This window comes from Diaphorina citri, unplaced genomic scaffold, assembly GCF_000475195.1.
Source record: "Diaphorina citri unplaced genomic scaffold, Diaci psyllid genome assembly version 1.1 scaffold793, whole genome shotgun sequence".
Classification (NCBI taxonomy): domain Eukaryota; kingdom Metazoa; phylum Arthropoda; class Insecta; order Hemiptera; family Psyllidae; genus Diaphorina; species Diaphorina citri.
Genome location: NW_007378225.1, coordinates 85234 through 105577, shown reverse-complemented (window position 1 = coordinate 105577; position 20344 = coordinate 85234). Strand labels below are relative to the sequence as shown.

The window sequence follows — 20344 nt, the reverse complement described above, 5'->3', positions numbered from 1 at the left end:
ACCTTCTACTTCTTCTTCTCCTGTCATTATCGATTGACACAGTTTCCATTTCCGAGTGGTAAGCGAGATGCAAGAGCGTCAATTATTATTGATTCAATCCCATCGCAATCATCTCGTACCGTCTTAATTTTCGCCGACTTTTCTAGGATTGGCAGATTGGCACAATGCTTAGAAGATCTCCATAACTTACACGATCAGGGCCACTTGACAGCCTATAACCCGGCTCCAGGGCTAACTCCAACAATACTCCCCTCCTACAAAAAGAATACGAGGTACACCTTACTGGGGAAAAGAACTGTTGGTTTTGGGGCTCGTTGAAGAGCCCGGGGCAAATGGCACCGGTTGAACCCCCCCTGGTAACGGCCCTGCACACGATTGAGACTTATGAGTATGCAGTACACCTTAAGTACTAACTTACACACATGTACTCATTATTTATGATATCTGCCATTCTTAGATTGATGGATGTGAAAAATCACATACTGTGTTTGTCATTGCAATAATCCGATATCTCCAATCAACATGAAACTTTGTTTCAATTAGCGCCCAGTTGTGACGTGTTCCGATCCAGATCACTGATAATATCAACAAAAATAAGTAAATAATAAAGCTGCCAGCCTCTGACTGGTTGATCAACACAGCAATAACAATCATTCCTTTGGAAATCTTCAAACAATAACAATTTCCATTCAAACTGACCTGGAACGAGACTGGCTTGCTTTCCGTGTCCGTCAGATTTCGTGTTAATATAACTCTTGACGTTCGCGCGGCTTCCGGTACACTTGAGAGGTATCATGTCTATCTCACGGTGATGGAAGGATTGGGAGTTTACAAACCCCTAATGGACTTCCAGAATCAATATCTATTCTCCTTTCATGTCCTGAAACGTGACTGAATTAACCAGATTTAGCCATCGCACGATGGTCATTGATCACTTAATCCGGGATCAGCCAGCCTAGTCAGCTTGGAAGTTCGGTCTGCCTTGTAAGCGCTAGGGAGTGGGGTTTTATTCCCGCCCGAGGCGGATTTTATCCAAAACAGACAAGGTTCATTCTCTGAACGGCTGAACGGCTGGCTTTGTCCTATCCTGTCTTCCTTCTGTTTTCGTTTTCGAGACGATAAGACCTGCTTAGTTACAGTTTCTTTATTAATCCTCTTCAAAATAATAATAATAATAATCATAATAAATAGGGGGGAAAATCTGATAGGTATTCTTCACATTTGATTGGAAACGTGACTGAATTAACCAGATTTAGCCATCGCACGATGGTCATTGATCACTTAATCCGGGATCAGCCAGCCTAGTCAGCTTGGAAGGTCGGTCTGCCTTGTAAGCGCTAGGGAGCGGGGTTTTATTCCCGCCCGAGGCGGATTTTATAAACAGACAAGGTTCATTCTCTCAACGGCTGGCTTTGTCCTATCCTGTCTTCCTTCTGTTTTCGTTTTCGAGAAGATAAGACCTGCTTAGTTACAGTTTTTTAATAATCCTCTTCAAAATAATAATAATAATAATAAATAGGGGGGGAAATCTGATAGGTATTCTTCACATTTGATTGCTGAAGTTGCTCCACTTCCACATCACCCCGTATTTGTCTATTGTTTATTAGGCATTCTTTATGGTGCTAATTAGGTATGTAGCAAACCTATCTCTATCTAATCCCGATACAAAACAAGCTATATTGTTCATGATAATAATATGCACGGGATAAAAATATGGCGTCCATTTTGAATCCAAATTGCTCGCAGATGAAATGCGACGTGGTTTTAGATTGCAGATCGACGTTGTACCTTCAGAATTACCTAATTACCTATAACCTGCTAATTTATGAATCGTTTCGTTCTGATCTTGGATTTGCCACGTGATAAATAAAAGCCTATTTTAGCCAACTCCTTCCAGTTCAAACAGACCAGGGATTTCCAACTTTCATGTGTATGCGGGCCACATGCTACATTGGCAGGTAAATCGCGGGCCACATACACAGGTTAGGAGGGCCGTATCCAGGATTTTTCGGAGTCCATCCCATAGTAAAAGAGCGAAAATGGGACCCTCCCAAAAAGCTTCGCAGGCCACAAAATTGGTCTGGCGGGCCTCTAGTTAGAAATTTCTGGAATAGACAAATAAGCTTTCAGGTGCTATCTAAGTTTAAACGAGAAGTTTTGAGTGCCACATAATCATTTAGTCCACATGACATCGATTGAAATGTATCTAATTTGAATCAATTGGTACCAATCCGATACGATTCGAGCATGAATTTCCAATATTTAGTGCTTATAGGATCACGCGAACTCCGACTGATCTACATTAGGACCTCTCCACCTTCTAAGTAGTAATAGTCAGCTAACAGATATCCACTTTGCTTTATTGGTAATCCCTATTATACAACTCAATCGAGGTACTCTCTCAATCATATTTGCTACACGTGGGAGATAAAATATTAATTAATAACATCGACCCAGACTGTATATTCGCACCACTCACTCTAATAAATTGTAAATTATTTAGGGTGTTCAAACTTCAAACAGTTCGAACGAATCATGCACGAGCTTTGCCAAAAAAAATAAGTCAGCGAGGGAGTGCATAGAATACTGCATAGAATAATTTTAGTGGTCAGAGGACTAAGAGGTACTAGAGAGAAACCCACCTTTGCTTAACCCAAAATTTGCCATGTAATAGTTAAAACTTGGGGCTCCTCATTTTATAAGATTGTAAAGTTGATCCCCTCAAGCCTTTTCTGAACCTAATTAAAACTGTGGAAAACTCCCTTTCCTTCAAGTCTGAGGACAAGAGGAAGCAAAAACACAAGGCTGTCTCCAGTGCGATCGCCAAGGTACATCACAACGCCAACTTATTGATGCAACCCCTAGAGACGTCTACCAGGGAAACGCAACAGGTATTTTAATTGTAAAACATGTGTAAACACCTGTATACTGTTTACTCAACTCACGGTAGACACCTGATAAACTGTTTACTCAACTCTCTGCAGACACCTGAGATTTATTCTTGTCACTTGCAGGGTCGGGGTGAGCTCGAATCAGTAATAAAATTGAGCCTTTCCTAGTGCAACAAGAGGACATTGAAAAACTATGTATTTAGGGACAATATCAGGGGCCTAAATATCCGGGGACCGCCGCGCCGTGGGGGATTTACGCCAGTACAGCACTCACACTCATACGTCCCGAATACGGTCCGTTTCCGTCCCGACTTAGTTGCTTTGCTTTTTTGAAACAACCTAGTCGGGACGGAAACGTACGCTATCCGGGACGTACGACCGTGTGCGCTGCTCAATGTTCTTCTAATTCTACCTTTGTCCGGGCCTGATGTGTAAAAGCACCAAAAGCTAGACATTTTGATGCAATATGAGGCGACAGTTGATTCGATATGATTGACAAGATCTATTTTTATGATGAGAAAGAATGCACTAATTAAATCAATCTGGTATTGTTTATAATCAGCTTGCTAATAAGGGCAACTTCGCGACGACTCTATTGTTTAATGGCTATTAATAGTGAATGTATGTAGACATTGTGAAATCAAATTGAATATTGTAGATTGCAGCATAGAAGAAGTCAAGAAGGCCTATCTTGAAAATCCAAAGTCTGGTGTACTTCCGGGTAAATGGCTCAATCATAAAGATCCGATAAGTTCTGTCCAAGACAAGATATCATTTGTTTTACAATATAATATACTGTCTCCATCCTCGGCCATAGAAATAGAAATAACTTACCACACACTGACTATCTATCGCTCAATCTATAAAGTTGCCATCAGTATCTTAGCTGTAATATTTGCGAACAAGGAATTCTAAAGCTTCAAGCTAATATGTCACGACGCGATGTAGTCTACACATCTATAAATGTTTTCATTTACTCGTAAAGATGTATCAGATAACCTATAAGTAGTTAATGGTACTCGTACATCTTTGAGTTCTCTACTCTCAATCCGCATGGTTCAACTTGGTAACTTGGCATTCAATTTGTTTACATCGATACATCGTCAAAACGTAGTTGTATGCCAAAAATCGTCATTATCCGCATTTGATCAACATTTGCAGGTAATTGGCATCATGGAAATTGACACAAAAGATTAAAGCCCAGTAAACATATCTTAATACCTAATAGAATATCTAATGAAAAAAGTAGTAGTATCCTCAAAGAGTTTGCTGAATTGACTTGTCACATGTTCCAGTAGAGAGATCTGCTAAATGGATTTCCTGAACTCTTGTTATGACATTCACATCCATGTCCAAGTTAACTGGCGTTGACATTTACTAGTATGGCGGACAGAACTCCGTTCCCAGCTATATCTGAAGGAGGATAACTTATGAGATTCTTAAGGTAATTATTTCTGCTTTGACAAGTCTTGTATGAGAATGATATAAATATGAACATTAAATCATATTTCTATACCAGGTGATCCACACAGGGTGTCCATACAAGAATATTAACTTCTAGATAAATGTACTCAAGTGATCACAAAGAAAAGAAGATACTATCAATATTACTATTAGAGATAGAGGTTGCTCCGCTTGAACGTGATAAGTGATAGTAAAAAGCTTAAAATTGGTCAATATCAATAAACCAGTAGGTAACTTACTCAAAAGTGTGAATATAAAGGTGTGTCCAAACATAGTCGATCGACGAGGTGAATCTATGTTGTCCAGGCAGTGTAGACGGTTCAGTCGACATCGATCGACGGCCGGTCAACTATGTGTGGACTCATACGAGTATGAAGATTGATGACCGTTTGTTGGTTCCTTTTATTATTTTACAACAATATTGTCTTAACGTTTGGTATACACTAAACCCATTCCTTACTTAGGTATAAATTTGATGTTATTTATACCAACTATTTTCAGTGTGTCTTTGGTCTTCTTTCAAATTCAAAGTATTGTCTCCTCTTTAATATATGCAAAGACATTGCATCTCCTTTTTCCTCCAATTCCACTTTGGCATTACACTGAGATCCCTTTCCAGTAGCTTGATTCAGATCACTATTACTAACTGAAGATGCTTTATTGGTTTGGTCTCTATCATTTGGTTTCGAATCAGTCTGGACTAAGTGGGCTGGATAACGCACGGTGCTCTTATCTCCGGTTGTTTCGATATTGAGGTTTACAACGAGATTGTCAATATCAACTTGAAGTTCACTAGGAGATTCTTGAATGTTTGTGCATAATCTTCTGTCTTGGTTAGGTCATTTGTTTTTGATTTGTATGAAAATTGAATCTGTAATTAACTTTATGACACCGAGGACCAACAGTAGTTCACCTGAAGCTATTTGTGCATAATCTTCTGTCTTGGTTAGGTCATTTGTTTTTGATTTGTATGAAAATTGAATCTGTAATTAACTTTATGACACCGAGGAAAACAGTAGTTCACCTGAAGCTTTGTAAGTGGAGATACCAAGTTGTGCTGTTTGTGCATAATCTTCTGTCTTGGTTAGGTCATTTGTTTTTGATTTGTATGAAAATTGAAATTGTAATTAACTTTATGACACCGAGGAAAACAGTAGTTCACCTGAAGCTCAAAATTCAGAAGTGGGTGAACGGAAATTGTGTTCTCTGTTTGTAGCCGTTAACAAAAAGGTCACTTTAAATATTGTATCTTGAGCAGTATTGAACAAGTAGTGTACTTATCTACACTTTACTTTCTTGAAATAGGTACATACCTGTCTATAGCATAACTTTTTGAAGTACCTATCATTACCTTACATTACCTTCTTGAAGTACACCTACCGCACAGTTAACATTCTTACCAATTTCTCTCATTTTTTACTTTCTATTATTGTTACTCGGAACCTCATTCCATTAAAATTAAAAAGTTCGATAAGTAGTGTACTTATCTACACTTTACTTTCTTGAAATAGGTACATACCTGTCTATAGCATAACTTTTTGAAGTACCTATCATTACCTTCTATACATTACCTTCTTGAAGTACCCATCTATACATTATCTTCTTGAAGTACCCATCTATACATTATTGCCGACCACACATTTCTTGCTCGTAAAAGTAAATTTCTACCTTTCACACCTGTGGCCTTATAATCAAGTCTTGTTCTGATTGACATTGTTAATAACTCGCCCAGCTCAGGAGCACCCCATCTCTACCTCTACGCCGGCCGGCAGGTAATCACCTTCAAAAAGAGCTACCGAGGTGAGTTTTCCCCCTATTCATTTTGGTTTGGTTTTCTTGTCCTTCGCGCACACAACAACATTAATGACGGATATACATAATCCGCTGTTATACATAATCATATTCTTAATCCTAATCATAAGACGGATAGATAGGTATAATCATAAACCTGGTTGTCATAAACCTTCAGAAAAAGCAAAGCCAGTCTCCGGCTCTCTGATGATCTTTAGTGTGGACAGTAGCACCTTTGAGATAGATAGGTACTAATTTGGACTATCATTAGGGCCCGTCATCTATTGGAAGCGATAGAGACTTTCTATAGATTCTACATCATTTTCATAGGTTTCGTTTTTCAGGCGACTGCGCTACTAAAAGTCGCACGACTACGATTCCAATATGTGACCAAAAGCCCAATAGAAGAGAAGATTTTTTCAAAGTACTGCGCTACTAAAAGTCGCACGACTACGATTCCAATATGTGACCAAAAGCCCAATAGAAGAGAAGATTTTTTCAAAGTATCTACCTCCAGTGGCGTAGCGTGTATGTATGGCGTGTATGGCGGCCATACAACTCAAAAGTTCACTCTAGTGCCCATAAATATTAATGGCATGTACTGTGATGGGACTTGGTAGACCTGTGCATGAGCGCTACACGCCCTAATTTAGACCACGCTACGCCACTGTCTACCTCCCTAATAACGTTTAAAACTTTAACCCGGTAACCCTGTTTTCCTGGTTAGAAAATCCCACTTGTAGTGGATTACGTATTCTATCAAAATTATCATCTAATCATCTCATATCCACAACGGCAAACTCCTGGAAGATAATTTCTTTCCTCATAGCCCTTTTATGAAAAGGATTGATGAATTAATTGCTGGAGTAATCAGGAAATCTTGCGGTGTTCTACAATTCCCTAAATACTCTAAATAGGTAAGTTTACCTACCTACTTTTAGGTTGTAGAATTAAAGTCTGAGGTGTAAATGTTTTTTTGTTGAACATTGTGATTCCCCAAATTCGGATAGTACAAACTTACAGACTTACTTAATATGTAGATACCTATATTAGGTACTTATCTACATATGTATGTGTAATTGTCTATCTAATATAGTACTCGTACATAATTATTTGCACCTTTATCTACTATTTATATAGGTGTTTAAACATACCTATACAGATTGTTTGAAAGGAAAGTAGGTATTGTATACCTTCATAAGCTTTTTCTCCCTTTTCGGGTACCCTGTATTTTGTCATCTAGGTATTTCAATAAAATTTGCTTGCAGGCAGTTCATTTACCTTGTTTTCGATTTCGACACAGCTAAGTAAACCATCAAAATTTATTCAATTTCTATTTTTTCAGCAATTTTGCTGATCAGTTTCTTCCTAGGATCCATAAAATCATCATGGGTAGTTATTCTATTATGTTGAGTTTCATACTCTTAAGGACCAACGTGATACTTATATTATAAGTTACCTTTTACTTTGATATAAGTATGAAGTTTCAAACCCCAAGTCAATGCCAAGGGCTAAATATCCACCTCCATTTTACGCAATTCTCAAGTCACTACTGAGATTCAAACCCTAGTGCTCTAACAGTCAAACTGATATGTACTGTATTGCAGGCTGCTCCTCTAGGTAACCAAGGTGAAATCAAAGTTGGTTATGGTAATGTGATCAACATTGAAACCAAAACTAAGGAATATAACTTTGGGGATGGTCAAATAGCTGCGAATCCAGAATCAAATGATCATAGAAGAAGAATCGGTTTGTTTCAAACCCCAAGTCAATGCCAAGGGCTAAATATCCACCTCCATTTTACGCAATTCTCAAGTCACTACTGAGATTCAAACCCTAGTCAAACTGATATGTACTGTATTGCAGGCTGCTCCTCTAGGTGAAATCAAAGTTGGTTATGGTAAAGTGATCAACATTGAAACCAAAACTAAGGAAGATAACTTTGGGGATGGTCAAATAGCTGCGAATCCAGAATCAAATAATCATAGAAGAAGAATCGGTACACTCCCTGAAAGTCAAACTGATATGTACTGTATTGCAGGCTGCTCCTCTAGGTGAAATCAAAGTTGGTTATGGTAAAGTGATCAACATTGAAACCAAAACTAAGGAAGATAACTTTGGGGATGGTCAAATAGCTGCGAATCCAGAATCAAATGATCATAGAAGAAAAATTGGTCTACTCCCTGAAGCAATCATCGGAGTGAATCTAATATCAGACCAACAATTCCCTAATAATCCTAATAGTATAGTTGTACTTAGTAGAAGCAACGGATCCTTGAGCTTGTCCAAATCCTAATACCCAAAGATTAGTAATCTAGGTAGGCATAGTAGATATCAAAATACCTATGAACCTAAAAAATCAATAATGTATGAGTAGCGCTTAGACTGAGCAGTCAAGTGTGAAGGATCTCAAACATAATTGTACCTATACATATTTATGAAATAATTATACTTGTTAATATTTGTTATCTTTTTTATATATTATATATATGTAGATATAAGTAGATACGCTAAGTATGTACCTTTAAAATACCTATGCAAGAATGCTAAATTCTTCAGTCGCAACGGATTTCTACAGGTATTTAGGTTTAGAAACAACGGGTTAACATCTCTAGAAAATACAGAAAAATGACCCACTATAAAGATCTACTCTTGAAAAAGTAGTAGATAGATTTGCCTACATAAAATTAAGGCATAAAATAGATTTACATAAAATAAAGAGATAAAAATTCTCAGTTTTAAACTGAGGAAAAGCTAGTATACCTATACCTACCATGAAGCAAATGCTGGATGTGAAGAGGACATACGGACATGAATTTCCTTTTTCCTGAGTCATTTGTATACCTAGAAAAATTGTTCACTCATGTGAGTGGTGTGTGTAGAAAAAGATCAGTAAAGTTCATGGGCAGATGAAAAACAAGAGTTTCAATATACCTATTAGGGTCAACCTTAAGACGAGACGGAACTTCAAGTAAGTTTAAAGTGACGCCATGCCTTCATGCCGACATCCTGGGCCTATATTAACAGGAACTATAGGTTCCAAGTTTCTTTTAAACATAAGAATCACTAAAAACGGCACTCAAAGTCTCATTTTTTGTGCTCAAAGAAGGATGGATGGCGTTACGCACCTAGATGCATGGAAAGAAACACCGCAAGTCGTAAAGCAACTGAACTTTTGTAAGTATACCTTTCTAGCTTTCAATCGAAGTTTCCGCCCATTTCCGACCACAAAATTGCTAACTAAAACAGAATATGATCCCATAAGAGTCTTATCATATTCCCCATCGGATGGGTGAGAACTGACCAAAGAGAATTCCAATTTGTCGGAACCAAAGCAACTCAGAAGTATCAGAGTACTAATAATAATCAATTCATTTATAAGTTTAAAGTGACGCCATGCCTTCATGCCGACATCCTGGGCCTATATTAACAGGAACTATAGGTTCCAAGTTTCTTTTAAACATAAGGATCACTAAAAACGGCACTCAAAGTCTCATTATTTGTGCTCAAAGAGGGATGGATGGCGTTACGCACCTAGATGCATGGAAAGAAACACCGCAAGTCGTAAAGCAACTGAACTTTTGTAAGTATAGGTACCTTTCTAGCTTTCAATCGAAGTTTCCGCCCATTTCCGACCACAAAATTGCTAACTAAAACAGAATATGATCCCATAACAGTCTTATCATATTCCCCATCGGATGGGTGAGAATTGACCAAAGAGAATTCCAATTTATCGGAACCAAAGCAACTCAGAAGTATCAGAGTACTAATAATAATCAATTCATTTACTCACTTCTCTCGTTAACTCTTTCAATGGTTACAACGTCGACACTGGGTTAGAGAATAACCCTAGTTGACTTCTAGCTTCTAGTTCTGTATATTTCGAACAATGAGGTTTCCCTCCCGGTAAGTCACAAATACAGAAGTGCTGATAGAGTCACAAGTGATTCGTGATCTCCTAAGCTCAAGTCCATGGCCGACCCCTAGCTTCAGCTTCCTACATACCATGAATGGTCAAATAACCTCGTCATCGCCATACGAAACTGACCAAGAGTTTTTATATTGATTCTTTTTATTTGTTTATGTAAATTCATAGGATAAAAATTAACTTTCCATTCGATCTCTCTCTCTCTCTCTCCCTCTCTCTCTCTCTTCTTAACTTCAAAAGGAAATTGGAAGTACAATACAGGTTCTAAGGAGGTATGTCAAAGGAGGTAGTGCAAAGTATGACGAATTGGATTTGAAAATTTTCCAATACATTTTTTTACTGGTGTTAAAAAATAGGACAAGAGTTTTTATATTGATTCTTTTTATTTGTTTATGTAAATTCATAGGATAAAAATTAACTTTCCATTCGATCTCTCTCTCTCTCTCCCTCTCTCTCTCTCTTCTTAACTTCAAAAGGAAATTGGAAGTACAATACAGGTACTAAGGAGGTATGTCAAAGGAGGTATATATATATAATAATAATTGTATATAATAATAGTGCTTATTTATACTGGCTATATGCTATGGCTATATGCTATGAGAACTGATTTTGTCAGTTATTATCTTTAGTTTTTATCCTGCACTGTTTAGCTGTTTAAGCGTTTGCTCTGCCACCACATCCGCTATTCAATAGGATTTCGCCAGAACTTCCTATCCTATGTGAAAAGAGGAAAACAACATATTCATCATACCACGTCAAACCCATTACATGTGTCTCCAACGGTCGATCCTGGATACGATCCAAATCGGTTTTGCCCAGATTTTCCATCCTGTCTGAGGAAACTCTATTGGGATCATGTCAAAGGAGTGTAAACATAGTCGATCGACGAGGTGAATCTATGTTGTCCAGGCAGTGTGGACGGTTCAGTCGACATCGATCGACGGCCGGTCAACTATGTGTGAACTCATACGGGATCATGTCGTGGAGCACAGGTGACATGGGAATCAGCGATTTGGACGCTGCCCAGAAAACCCGTCCTAATGAACATTAAATAACATGGGTAAATTGCCCAACCTGGGATGCCAGGCCCGAGTTTCAAGAGGATTTGTGATCAAAGGTCGGGGTCACATGACTAATATATTTTTTAGGAGGTTTTTCAAACAGGATCGGAAAAAATCTCGTGTGCATTGAACTTTGAGACTATTGAATGAATTTTAATGTAAGTACATAAGTTTGTATTGAATGAATTTTAATGTACATGAGTTTGTAAGTGGAGATACCAAGTTGTGCTGTTTGTGCATAATCTTCTGTCTTGGTTAGGTCATTTGTTTTTGATTTGTATGAAAATTGAATTTGTAATTAACTTTATGACACCGAGGAAAACAGTAGTTCACCTGAAGCTCAAAATCCAGAAGTGGGTGAACGGAAATTGTGTTCTCTGTTTGTAGCCGTTAACAAAAAGGTCACTTTAAATATTGTATCTTGAGCAGTATTGAACAAGTAGTGTACTTATCTACACTTTACTTTCTTGAAATAGGTACATACCTGTCTATAGCATAACTTTTTGAAGTACCTATCATTACCTTACATTACCTTCTTGAAGTATACCCATCTATACATTATCTTCTTGAAGTACCCATCTATGTATATTATTATCTTCTTGAAGTAGGTACCTATCTATAAAATTTAAGACGAAGGGGCGATATGAACAATATAATTGATCATTCATCTTCCTGTCTGTCTGCTTATAGGTACCTCAACGTGGCGTGGATGGCTGTGACAACTTGACCTTTTTAGTGATTTCAAAAGGTAAGCACTTATAACGGAGGCGGAATCTGGTGAACCCTGTATTGTATGATTCATATTGAAGAACATTAAAGTCTCAACATGAACATATTATACTGAACATCATAAGCCTCCCACATGAGCTTCCATTATGCTTGATTCAAACATCGCATTATTTAATTTAATACAAACACCAGCCCAGAGCTCAGATATCAGAGATTAGGATCAACTCAGGTGACTTGAAAACTTAACCTACGTTCCAAGATTTAAATATGTACCTAGAATAATTTGGTCATTTGAGAATATTTTTATCTCCAACTCTCCGTTGGTCTAGTCCGCTTGGGCAATTATTTTCAAATGTATCCCTGTGAATAATCTCCATAACCATAAAAAATATTGAATTAAATGCAAAATACTTTCCTTCCTGTAGGACACGGAAAGTAAAAAGGAGTGAAACACGGCCAACCTAGGAATAATTACCTAGTTACTGTGAAATAAAGGATAAATTAAAAATAAGTAGGTGCCTAGGACACAGGTATAGGTAATGAAAATAATAATAAACTTGTTTCAGTTGTTTCTTACTAACAATGTTTTCAAAGCCTTGCAGGCTACGACCATACATTTATGTAGATGGCGAAAATTTCTCATTATAAGTATCTGCTTTACACATAATCGACACTAATTTGATAGGTGAACAATCCACTCTATCAGCGCAGCGGTAGCTACAACAAATCACATCGAACTAGTTTCCATTACAATAAAGGCGTACAATATTAGAAGACCAAATTTAGCAAACCGGAAACACCAAGAAGACCTAAGTACTGGGGGAAAAAACGAGAAAAAATATATGGCTTATCTATTGAATAGAATTTGAAATGTTATAAATCTGACATAATTGGGTAAAATCCATACATGGGTCTTGGGACTCGAGAGAGGTTTGCTATGATCTTGGAAACTTCCATATTTCCTTCAGTTTAGTCATCATCATTATACTAGGCATAGCGTTAACGTTGTTCTGGTGTGTTGATTTATTCAAGCCTTAGGCTGCAAACTAGAAGAGAAATATAGAGCTCAATGCTGATATTGAAATTCATCCTGATGTCAACAATATGTATAGTGCTCTTGACATTGTAACCAAAGCCAGACTGGAGGATAATCCACACATCCGAGTAAGACACGCATCAGTCGTGGGGGTATTTGACCATAAGACACCTACAACTGAAACCCAACACAAATCTGACATTTCCAATGAAATTCAAGATCACAACATATCTATGAATCATATTATGGCTCTTCTAAAACATGTATATGAAACTTGACTGTTGTCAGGGCGCGTACCCACACTCCACAAAGCTTAACGTTTTTGGTCCACATCAGGGGTAAGGGAACCCGGACGTTTTTACTACAAGACGGTATTAATGTATTATTTGGTCTATTTTTAAACCTCTGTGCTATAAATAATGTTCACAGACTTGTCAATACAATTTTCTTCTGTTGAATTTACAGCAGAAGGCGGCATTAAACTTGTTTTCAAATACCAGGTAATTTTCAATTCCTAATTTGCACAATTCCGAAACGACATTTCTGGTCACATTCTCAGACCAATCTTGTTTTGTCGTGTTCATTATATTTTTTCTCTTGAGTCGTTAGAATTTTATGTATGCGTATTGTATTTTCAAAATCATTGTTGTCAGTTGTTTATAATTCCTAAATTCAGCAGAAACTTATAGAGAGGTATTTAGGTAGGGAGAGTAGGTAACTTACTCAAAAGTGTGAATATAAAGGTGTGTCCAAACATAGTCGATCGACGAGGTGAATCTATGTTGTCCAGGCAGTGTGGACGGTTCAGTCGACATCGATCGACGGCCGGACAACTATGTGTGGACTCATACATCTATTTTTAAACCTCTGTGCTATAAATAATGTTCACAGACTTGTCAATACAATTTTCTTCTGTTGAATTTACAGCAGAAGGCGGCATCAAACTTGTTTTCAAATACCAGGTAATTTTCAATTCCTAATTTGCACAATTCCAAAACGACATTTCTGGTCACATTCTCAGACCAATCTTGTTTTGTCGTGTTCATTATATTTTTTTCTCTTGAGTCGTTAGAATTTTATGTATGCGTATTATTGTATTTTCAAAATCATTGTTGATCCATTGTTGTTAGTTGTTTATAATTCCTAAATTCAGCAGAAACTTATAGAGAGGTATTTAGGTAGGTAGAGTAGGTAAAGAGGCCTCAGCCCCCAAAGAATAGATAGGTTAGATATTAGACTAACGTACAGGATAAATGGGAAAGAAGTGTGTTACTACCAATGGATCAACCATGCTCCCCAAATTCGGATAGTACAAACTTACAGACTTACTTAATATGTAGATACCTATATTAGGTACCTATCTACATATGTATGTGTAATTGTCTATCTAATATAGTACTCGTACATAATTAGAACCTAAAGTCTAGTGTGATAAACAAGAATGTTGACCGAGCCTTAAATAGATGAACTTCTATTTTCATCAGGTTGAAATATAAGTTCTCACCTTCCGTGAAAGAAAAGAATCAATCTTTTCACATCTGAAGACCTTGCAAGGTGATTATCTCCAGAAATGGTTGCCACTCCAATCATCGCCAGTTCGGTCAATCATATTCACATCATCATTTTGTTGTGACGGTTAAGCCATTACTTGACCGAAACTATTAATTCTCGACAGTAATGATCAGCCAGGCCAAAGAATTGAAATTTAGGTCAAAAGGTCGGGGTCACATGACTAATATATTTTTTAGGAGGTTTTTCAAACAGGATCGGAAAAAATCTCGTGTGCATTGAACTTTGAGACGGTAGACTATTGAATGAATTTTAATGTACATAAGTTAGGACACCCTGTATACTTTAATATTTACGTAGATAGGTATCTAATATCTGCTCTTTTCCATGTTTATGCCTTAAGTACTTCTTCTTTAGACTGGATGAACTGGGATTCTCTTGTCGTTTTTCTCTAAATAGATAATGTGTTATAGGTGTTTAATAGCCTGTTTTGCTAGTCATCATTTACACTTCCTCTTCTACCTTCAGCTGACATTTTCAATTCAAATGATCTTGCCAACGATTTCCAACGCTAAATCGGGCAATGGATAATGAAGATATTTGCAAGAGTCATTTTTATGCACAAATATACCAGATTCAACGCTCTCATGGTCTTATAAGAAGATACATTGGCTGTTTTCTCAATGTTGATATCTGGTTGATATTTAACATAATCGATCGTTTAGAATCCAAGTTCTAGGCAACATGAGCAATTAGTTATTGAATAAAATCATCACCGTCGTATATGGTACATTAGCACATCGTAGAGAAAAGTATCTATTAAAAACCAATTGAGTCAGACCTCACACAAGGCATTGTGGCTACAAAAGTAGATATTATAGGTACATGTTTGTGTATGTTTCCTCCAAGAAGTTCTTCAATGTACTGAGGTGTTTACGTGTAGAGTTGAAGTTCTCAAGAGTTCTAAACCAAATTTAATTGTTCCTACTTATTTGGACTACCTACATATTTAGAATTTAGGTAGATAGCTACTTTCTTTGCCCTCTCTCTCCTCTTTATATTACTATTAGAGATAGAGGTTGCTCCGCTTGAACGTGATAAGTGATAGTAAAAAGCTTAAAATTGGTCAATATCAATACCTACCTAGTAGAAGTGAGTAACACGCCATAACCTCAGAGGTGTTCGAATTCATATCGGATGCATCTGAAGGTGTTTGTAGATCACCGACCATCCTATGGTTCAAATGATATTTTGACATGATATTCATCCATTGACTATAACGTCAGATTGTTTTATCGGTCCATATAGTACAGAGGAGTTTAAAACTATATAAGATTTTTTTTTTTCTTTTAAATGCTTTTCTGTCTCTTCCCACTTAAGAAATAGATATTCTACGTGTCGGTTGCCCAGGGGATAATATTTGGGATCAATTCCCTAGGTATACGGATGTCATCTTTTTGAACCAAAAGGTTGTTTCTCAACCAATTATACAATTTTACCGTCTAAAATTCCGAGAGTACCTACTTTCACTTGAAAATAATATGTATACCTACTGTCGGCTTGTCCTCTAACTCAAAATAAGAGTTCTCAAAAAACCTCTTTTACCTTTTTCTTTTAAATGCTTTTCTGTCTCTTCCCACTTAAGAAATAGATATTCTACGTGTCGGTTGCCCAGGGGATAATATTTGGGATCAGTTCCCTAGGTATACGGATGTCATCTTTTTGAACAAAAAGGTTGTTTCTCAACCAATTATACAATTTTACCGTCTAAAATTCCGAGAGTACCTACTTTCACTTGAAAATATGTATACCTACTGTCGGCTTGTCCTCTAACTCAAAATAAGAGTTCTCAAAAAACCTCTTTTACTTTAGATAGACAATTACACATACATATGTAGATAAGTACCTAATATAGGTATCTACATATTAAGTAAGTCTGTAAGTTTGTACTATCCGGATTTGGGGAGCATGGTTGATCCATTGGTAGTATAACACACTTCTTTCCCATTTATCCTGTACGTTAGTCTAATATCTAACCTATCTATTCTTTGGAGGCTGAGGCCTCTTGTCCAAGTCAACACTTCTTTCCCATTTATCCTGTACGTTAGTCTAATATCTAACCTATCTATTCTTTGGGGGCTGAGGCCTCTTGTCCAAGTCAAAATTTATTTATACCAACTATTTTCAGTGTGTCTTTGGTCTTCTTTCAAATTCAAAGTATTGTCTCCTCTTTAATATATGCAAAGACATTGCGTCTCCTTTTTCCTCCAATTCCACTTTGGCATTACACTGAGATCCCTTTCCAGTTGCTTGATTCAGATCACTATTACTAACTGAAGATGCTTTATTGGTTTGGTCTCTATCATTTGGTTCCGAATCACTCTGGACTAAGTGGGCTGGATAACGCACGGTGCTCTTGTCTCCGGTTGTTTCGATATTGAGGTTTACAACGAGATTGTCAATATCAACTTGAAGTTCACTAGGAGACTCTTGAAGATCAATAAACCTACCTCATGTAAATAAAGTAGAATACATACTTATTACAAATGTAAACATTCGCTCATTAGAACCCCTGAAAAGTTCCAGACGATTTCACCGAAAGCCCAAATTATTTACTACCTATTAGAAGAGCTAATAGTTTGAGCTTTGAGACACCCTGTGACTTCACATGATACCTTGTTTCAGCATAATAAATTCGTACGCGGCAAAATTTCCTCAATATAAATTACTCCCAATACAGAAAGAACACATTGCGTTGTTGTTTTTCTACAAATCGGTCGATTACCTCTTTAGGATGCGAGATAATCGAGATATTGAGAGCGGTAAAGGCTACGCCATGTGTGAGATGCATCCATCAACTCGCTTCCACCGGTCAGAAATTATTGTGAAAATCATAATGTGATATGACTATAACTGACATGACAATAATGGTATAACTGGATGTTGTGACATATCCGATAACTGATAAGTAAGTCATAAGGTAACAACTTTAATAGCAATCTATCAAGCGTTGTCTGTGATGTGAAGTTTGTATTGTTCGCTGAGGAGAACCATTAGTGCTTTCAACATGAGTAAGTATAGCACTTGTAGCAATAACATTAGATACATTTTTTGCTGTCTATACGTGATTGACTAGTATCTATTGCAACATTTGTAACTCAATTTTCAATATACCTCCCTCTTACCTATTTTAAAAGCACTCCTTTGATTGCCATGCAACTTGAACTTTTGAAATTTGAAGCTCCCATATAGAGAACTTGAAAAAATTTCAGTCCGAAAGGAGTCGTTGAAGCAGGTAGGCTTGTTACCATAGATTTAATATGGTTTCATTTCTGGTTATCTTCCTTTACGCCACTGATCACCTCATTTCTTTTGTCTTCCTTGTGGTTAAACGTTGCTTCAATCGTGTTATTACAGATGTCATTAGTTCTATTGCCCTCGCCCGCAAGCCACCTTCTTGATCCAAGCACTATTACCTTATCCATAACACTTTATTGTGCTAAATAGTATACTGTTTGCATAGGTAGCAATTTAAAATGGGAAAAATCGTCGGAGATTTATGCTGGAGAATGAATACCGGGCTGGAAGATAAATAGAACCCTGAAAATAGAAAAAACTAATGATAGAGATAGGATTTAATTATTGTCCTTTGGAATAAATATTGAAAAGAAAAAAAAAATAATAATAATATCTACCGACCAACCTCTTTGAAAGTCACTTTTCAATACGAGTACTTATGTATAACAACTATGTATATTCGACTCACGATTATCGATACCTACTCAACAGGGCTCCTTAATATCAGCAAACAGATAAGATACAAGCTTTTCAATCTTTTCAATAATCACAATGTAATCCTTACTTACCGCTAGGCTAGCACAAAGTGCTATTTCACAAAACAGGAGCACACTTTTCATATCTTTTGTCACTGGATTTAGGTAGTTGAATAACAAAATGAGCAATAGTTCAGATTCAGATAGGGGTGAGGTTGAAAATAAATTAAATAATGTCTGGTGTGAACATTTACGACAATCAGTGGATTTTTCCCCCATTTTGCACCTTTATCTACTATTTATATAGGTGTTTAAACATACCTATACAGATTGTTTGAAAGGAAAGTAGGTATTGTATACCTTCATAAGCTTTTTCTCCCTTTTCGGGTACCCTGTATTTTGTCATCTAGGTATTTCAATAAAATTTGCTTGCAGGCAGTTCATTTACCTTGTTTTCGATTTCGACACAGCTAAGTAAACCATCAAAATTTATTCAATTTCTATAGTAGGTATTGTATACCTTCATAAGCTTTTTCTCCCTTTTCGGGTACCCTGTATTTTGTCATCTATTTCAATAAAATTTGCTTGCAGGTAGTTCATTTACCTTGTTTTCGATTTCGACACAGCTAAGTAAACCATCAAAATTTATTCAATTTCTAAAGTAGGTATTGTATACCTTCATAAGCTTTTTCTCCCTTTTCGGGTACCCTGTATTTTGTCATCTTGTTGTTGTTGTTGTTGTTGTTGTTGTTGTTGTTGTTGTTGTTGTTGTAGTTGGTGTTGTTGTTAATGGAGGAAGAGGAGGAGGAAAAAAGGCGATCAGGTGGGAGAAAATTGTTTGTCCACCGTTGTTGTTGGTGTCGTTGTTGTTGTTGTTTTTGTTGTTGTTTTTGTTGTTGTTGTTGTTGTTGTTGTTGTTGTTGTTTTTGTTGTTGTTGTTGTTGTTGTTGTTTGAGAGAGATATGAAGACTGTTGTTGTAATTTCTTGTTTCTTTTCATTATTTTTCTTTTTGTTTCGAGTTGTTTATTTTCGTTTAAAAATGTTTTCTTGTTGTTGTTGTTGTTGTTGTTGTTGTTGTTGTTGTTGTTGTTGTTGTTGTTGTTGTTGTTGTTGTTGTTGTTGTTGCAGCGGTTATGTTGATGTAAAATGTTGTTGTTGTTGTTGTTGTTGTTGTTGTTGTTGTTGTTGTTGTTGTTGTTTTTGTTGTTGTTGTTGTTGTTGTTGTTGTTGTTTTTGTTACTTGTTTTGTTGTTCGTGTTGTTTTTGGAGGAAAATTCGTTGCGGCGATGGCAAGAAACAGGTGGACAGGGATTCATAGTAACGTAGGAAATTGACGGATTCTCCCTTTGTATCGTTTATTGGATCATGTCGTGGAGCACAGGTGACATGGGAATCAGCGATTTGGACGCTGCCCAGAAAACCCGTCCTAATGAACATTAAATAACATGAGCAAATTGCCCAACCTGGGATGCCAGGCCCGAGTTTCAAGAGGATTTGTGATCTTTTTTTTTTTTCAGAGGTTCGTTGCATTTATTGAACTGTAACTTCTGAGGTCTCAGTGTTCCAAAATCCTAATGAACATTAAATAACATGGGTAAATTGCCCAACCTGGGATGCCAGGCCCGAGTTTCAAGAGGATTTGTGATCTTTTTTTTTTTCCAGAGGTTCGTTGCATTTATTGAACTGTAACTTCTGAGGTCTCAGTGTTCCAAAATCGAAGAGAGAAGGAGAACAGGATAGAAACCAACCTTTCCTTATCGTTACAGTCTGTCCCGGGTGGGAATCGAACCGGAGTAAAAGAGGTTTTTTGAGAACTCTTATTTTGAGTTAGAGGACAAGCCGACAGTAGGTATACATATTTTCAAGTGAAAGTAGGTACTCTCGGAATTTTAGACGGTAAAATTGTATAATTGGTTGAGAAACAACCTTTTTGTTCAAAAAGATGACATCCGTATACCTAGGGAACTGATCCCAAATATTATCCCCTGGGCAACCGACACGTAGAATATCTATTTCTTAAGTGGGAAGAGACAGAAAAGCATTTAAAAGAAAAAAAAAATCTTATATACCTAGTTTTAAACTCCTCTGTACTATATGGACCGATAAAACAATCTGACGTTATAGTCAATGGATGAATATCATGTCAAAATATCATTTGAAC

The 20344-nt window shown here is 36.9% G+C and overlaps 1 protein-coding gene across 5 annotated transcripts; it reads right to left on the bottom strand.

Annotated features, from left to right (window-relative positions):
- Positions 1-4587: 4587 nt before the first annotated feature.
- Positions 4588-18397, bottom strand: LOC103512115. Of its 5 annotated transcripts, none has more exons than XM_017445267.2 (4): positions 18276-18397; positions 18003-18009; positions 16585-16904; positions 4588-4843 (listed from the first exon to the last, which is right to left on the bottom strand). In XM_017445267.2, the coding sequence occupies exons 1-3, from the start codon at positions 18324-18326 to the stop codon at positions 16594-16596; spliced, it is 369 nt and encodes a 122-aa protein (XP_017300756.1). In that variant the 5' UTR covers positions 18327-18397; the 3' UTR covers positions 4588-4843; positions 16585-16593. The 5 variants fall into 5 exon arrangements, with proteins under 5 accessions (XP_017300756.1, XP_026681490.1, XP_017300758.1 ...); XM_026825689.1 differs by having other exon boundaries at positions 4588-4866; positions 16608-16904; XM_017445269.2 differs by lacking the exons at positions 16585-16904; positions 18003-18009 and adding an exon at positions 17662-17666 and having other exon boundaries at positions 4740-5164; positions 18275-18397.
- Between the last annotated feature and the right edge of the window lie 1947 nt (positions 18398-20344).

Bases quoted from the DNA above. Each gene is read 5' to 3' on its own strand.
- LOC103512115 (XM_017445267.2), bottom strand. From the start codon at position 18,326: ATGAAAAGTGTGCTCCTGTTTTGTGAAATAGCACTTTGTGCTAGCCTA.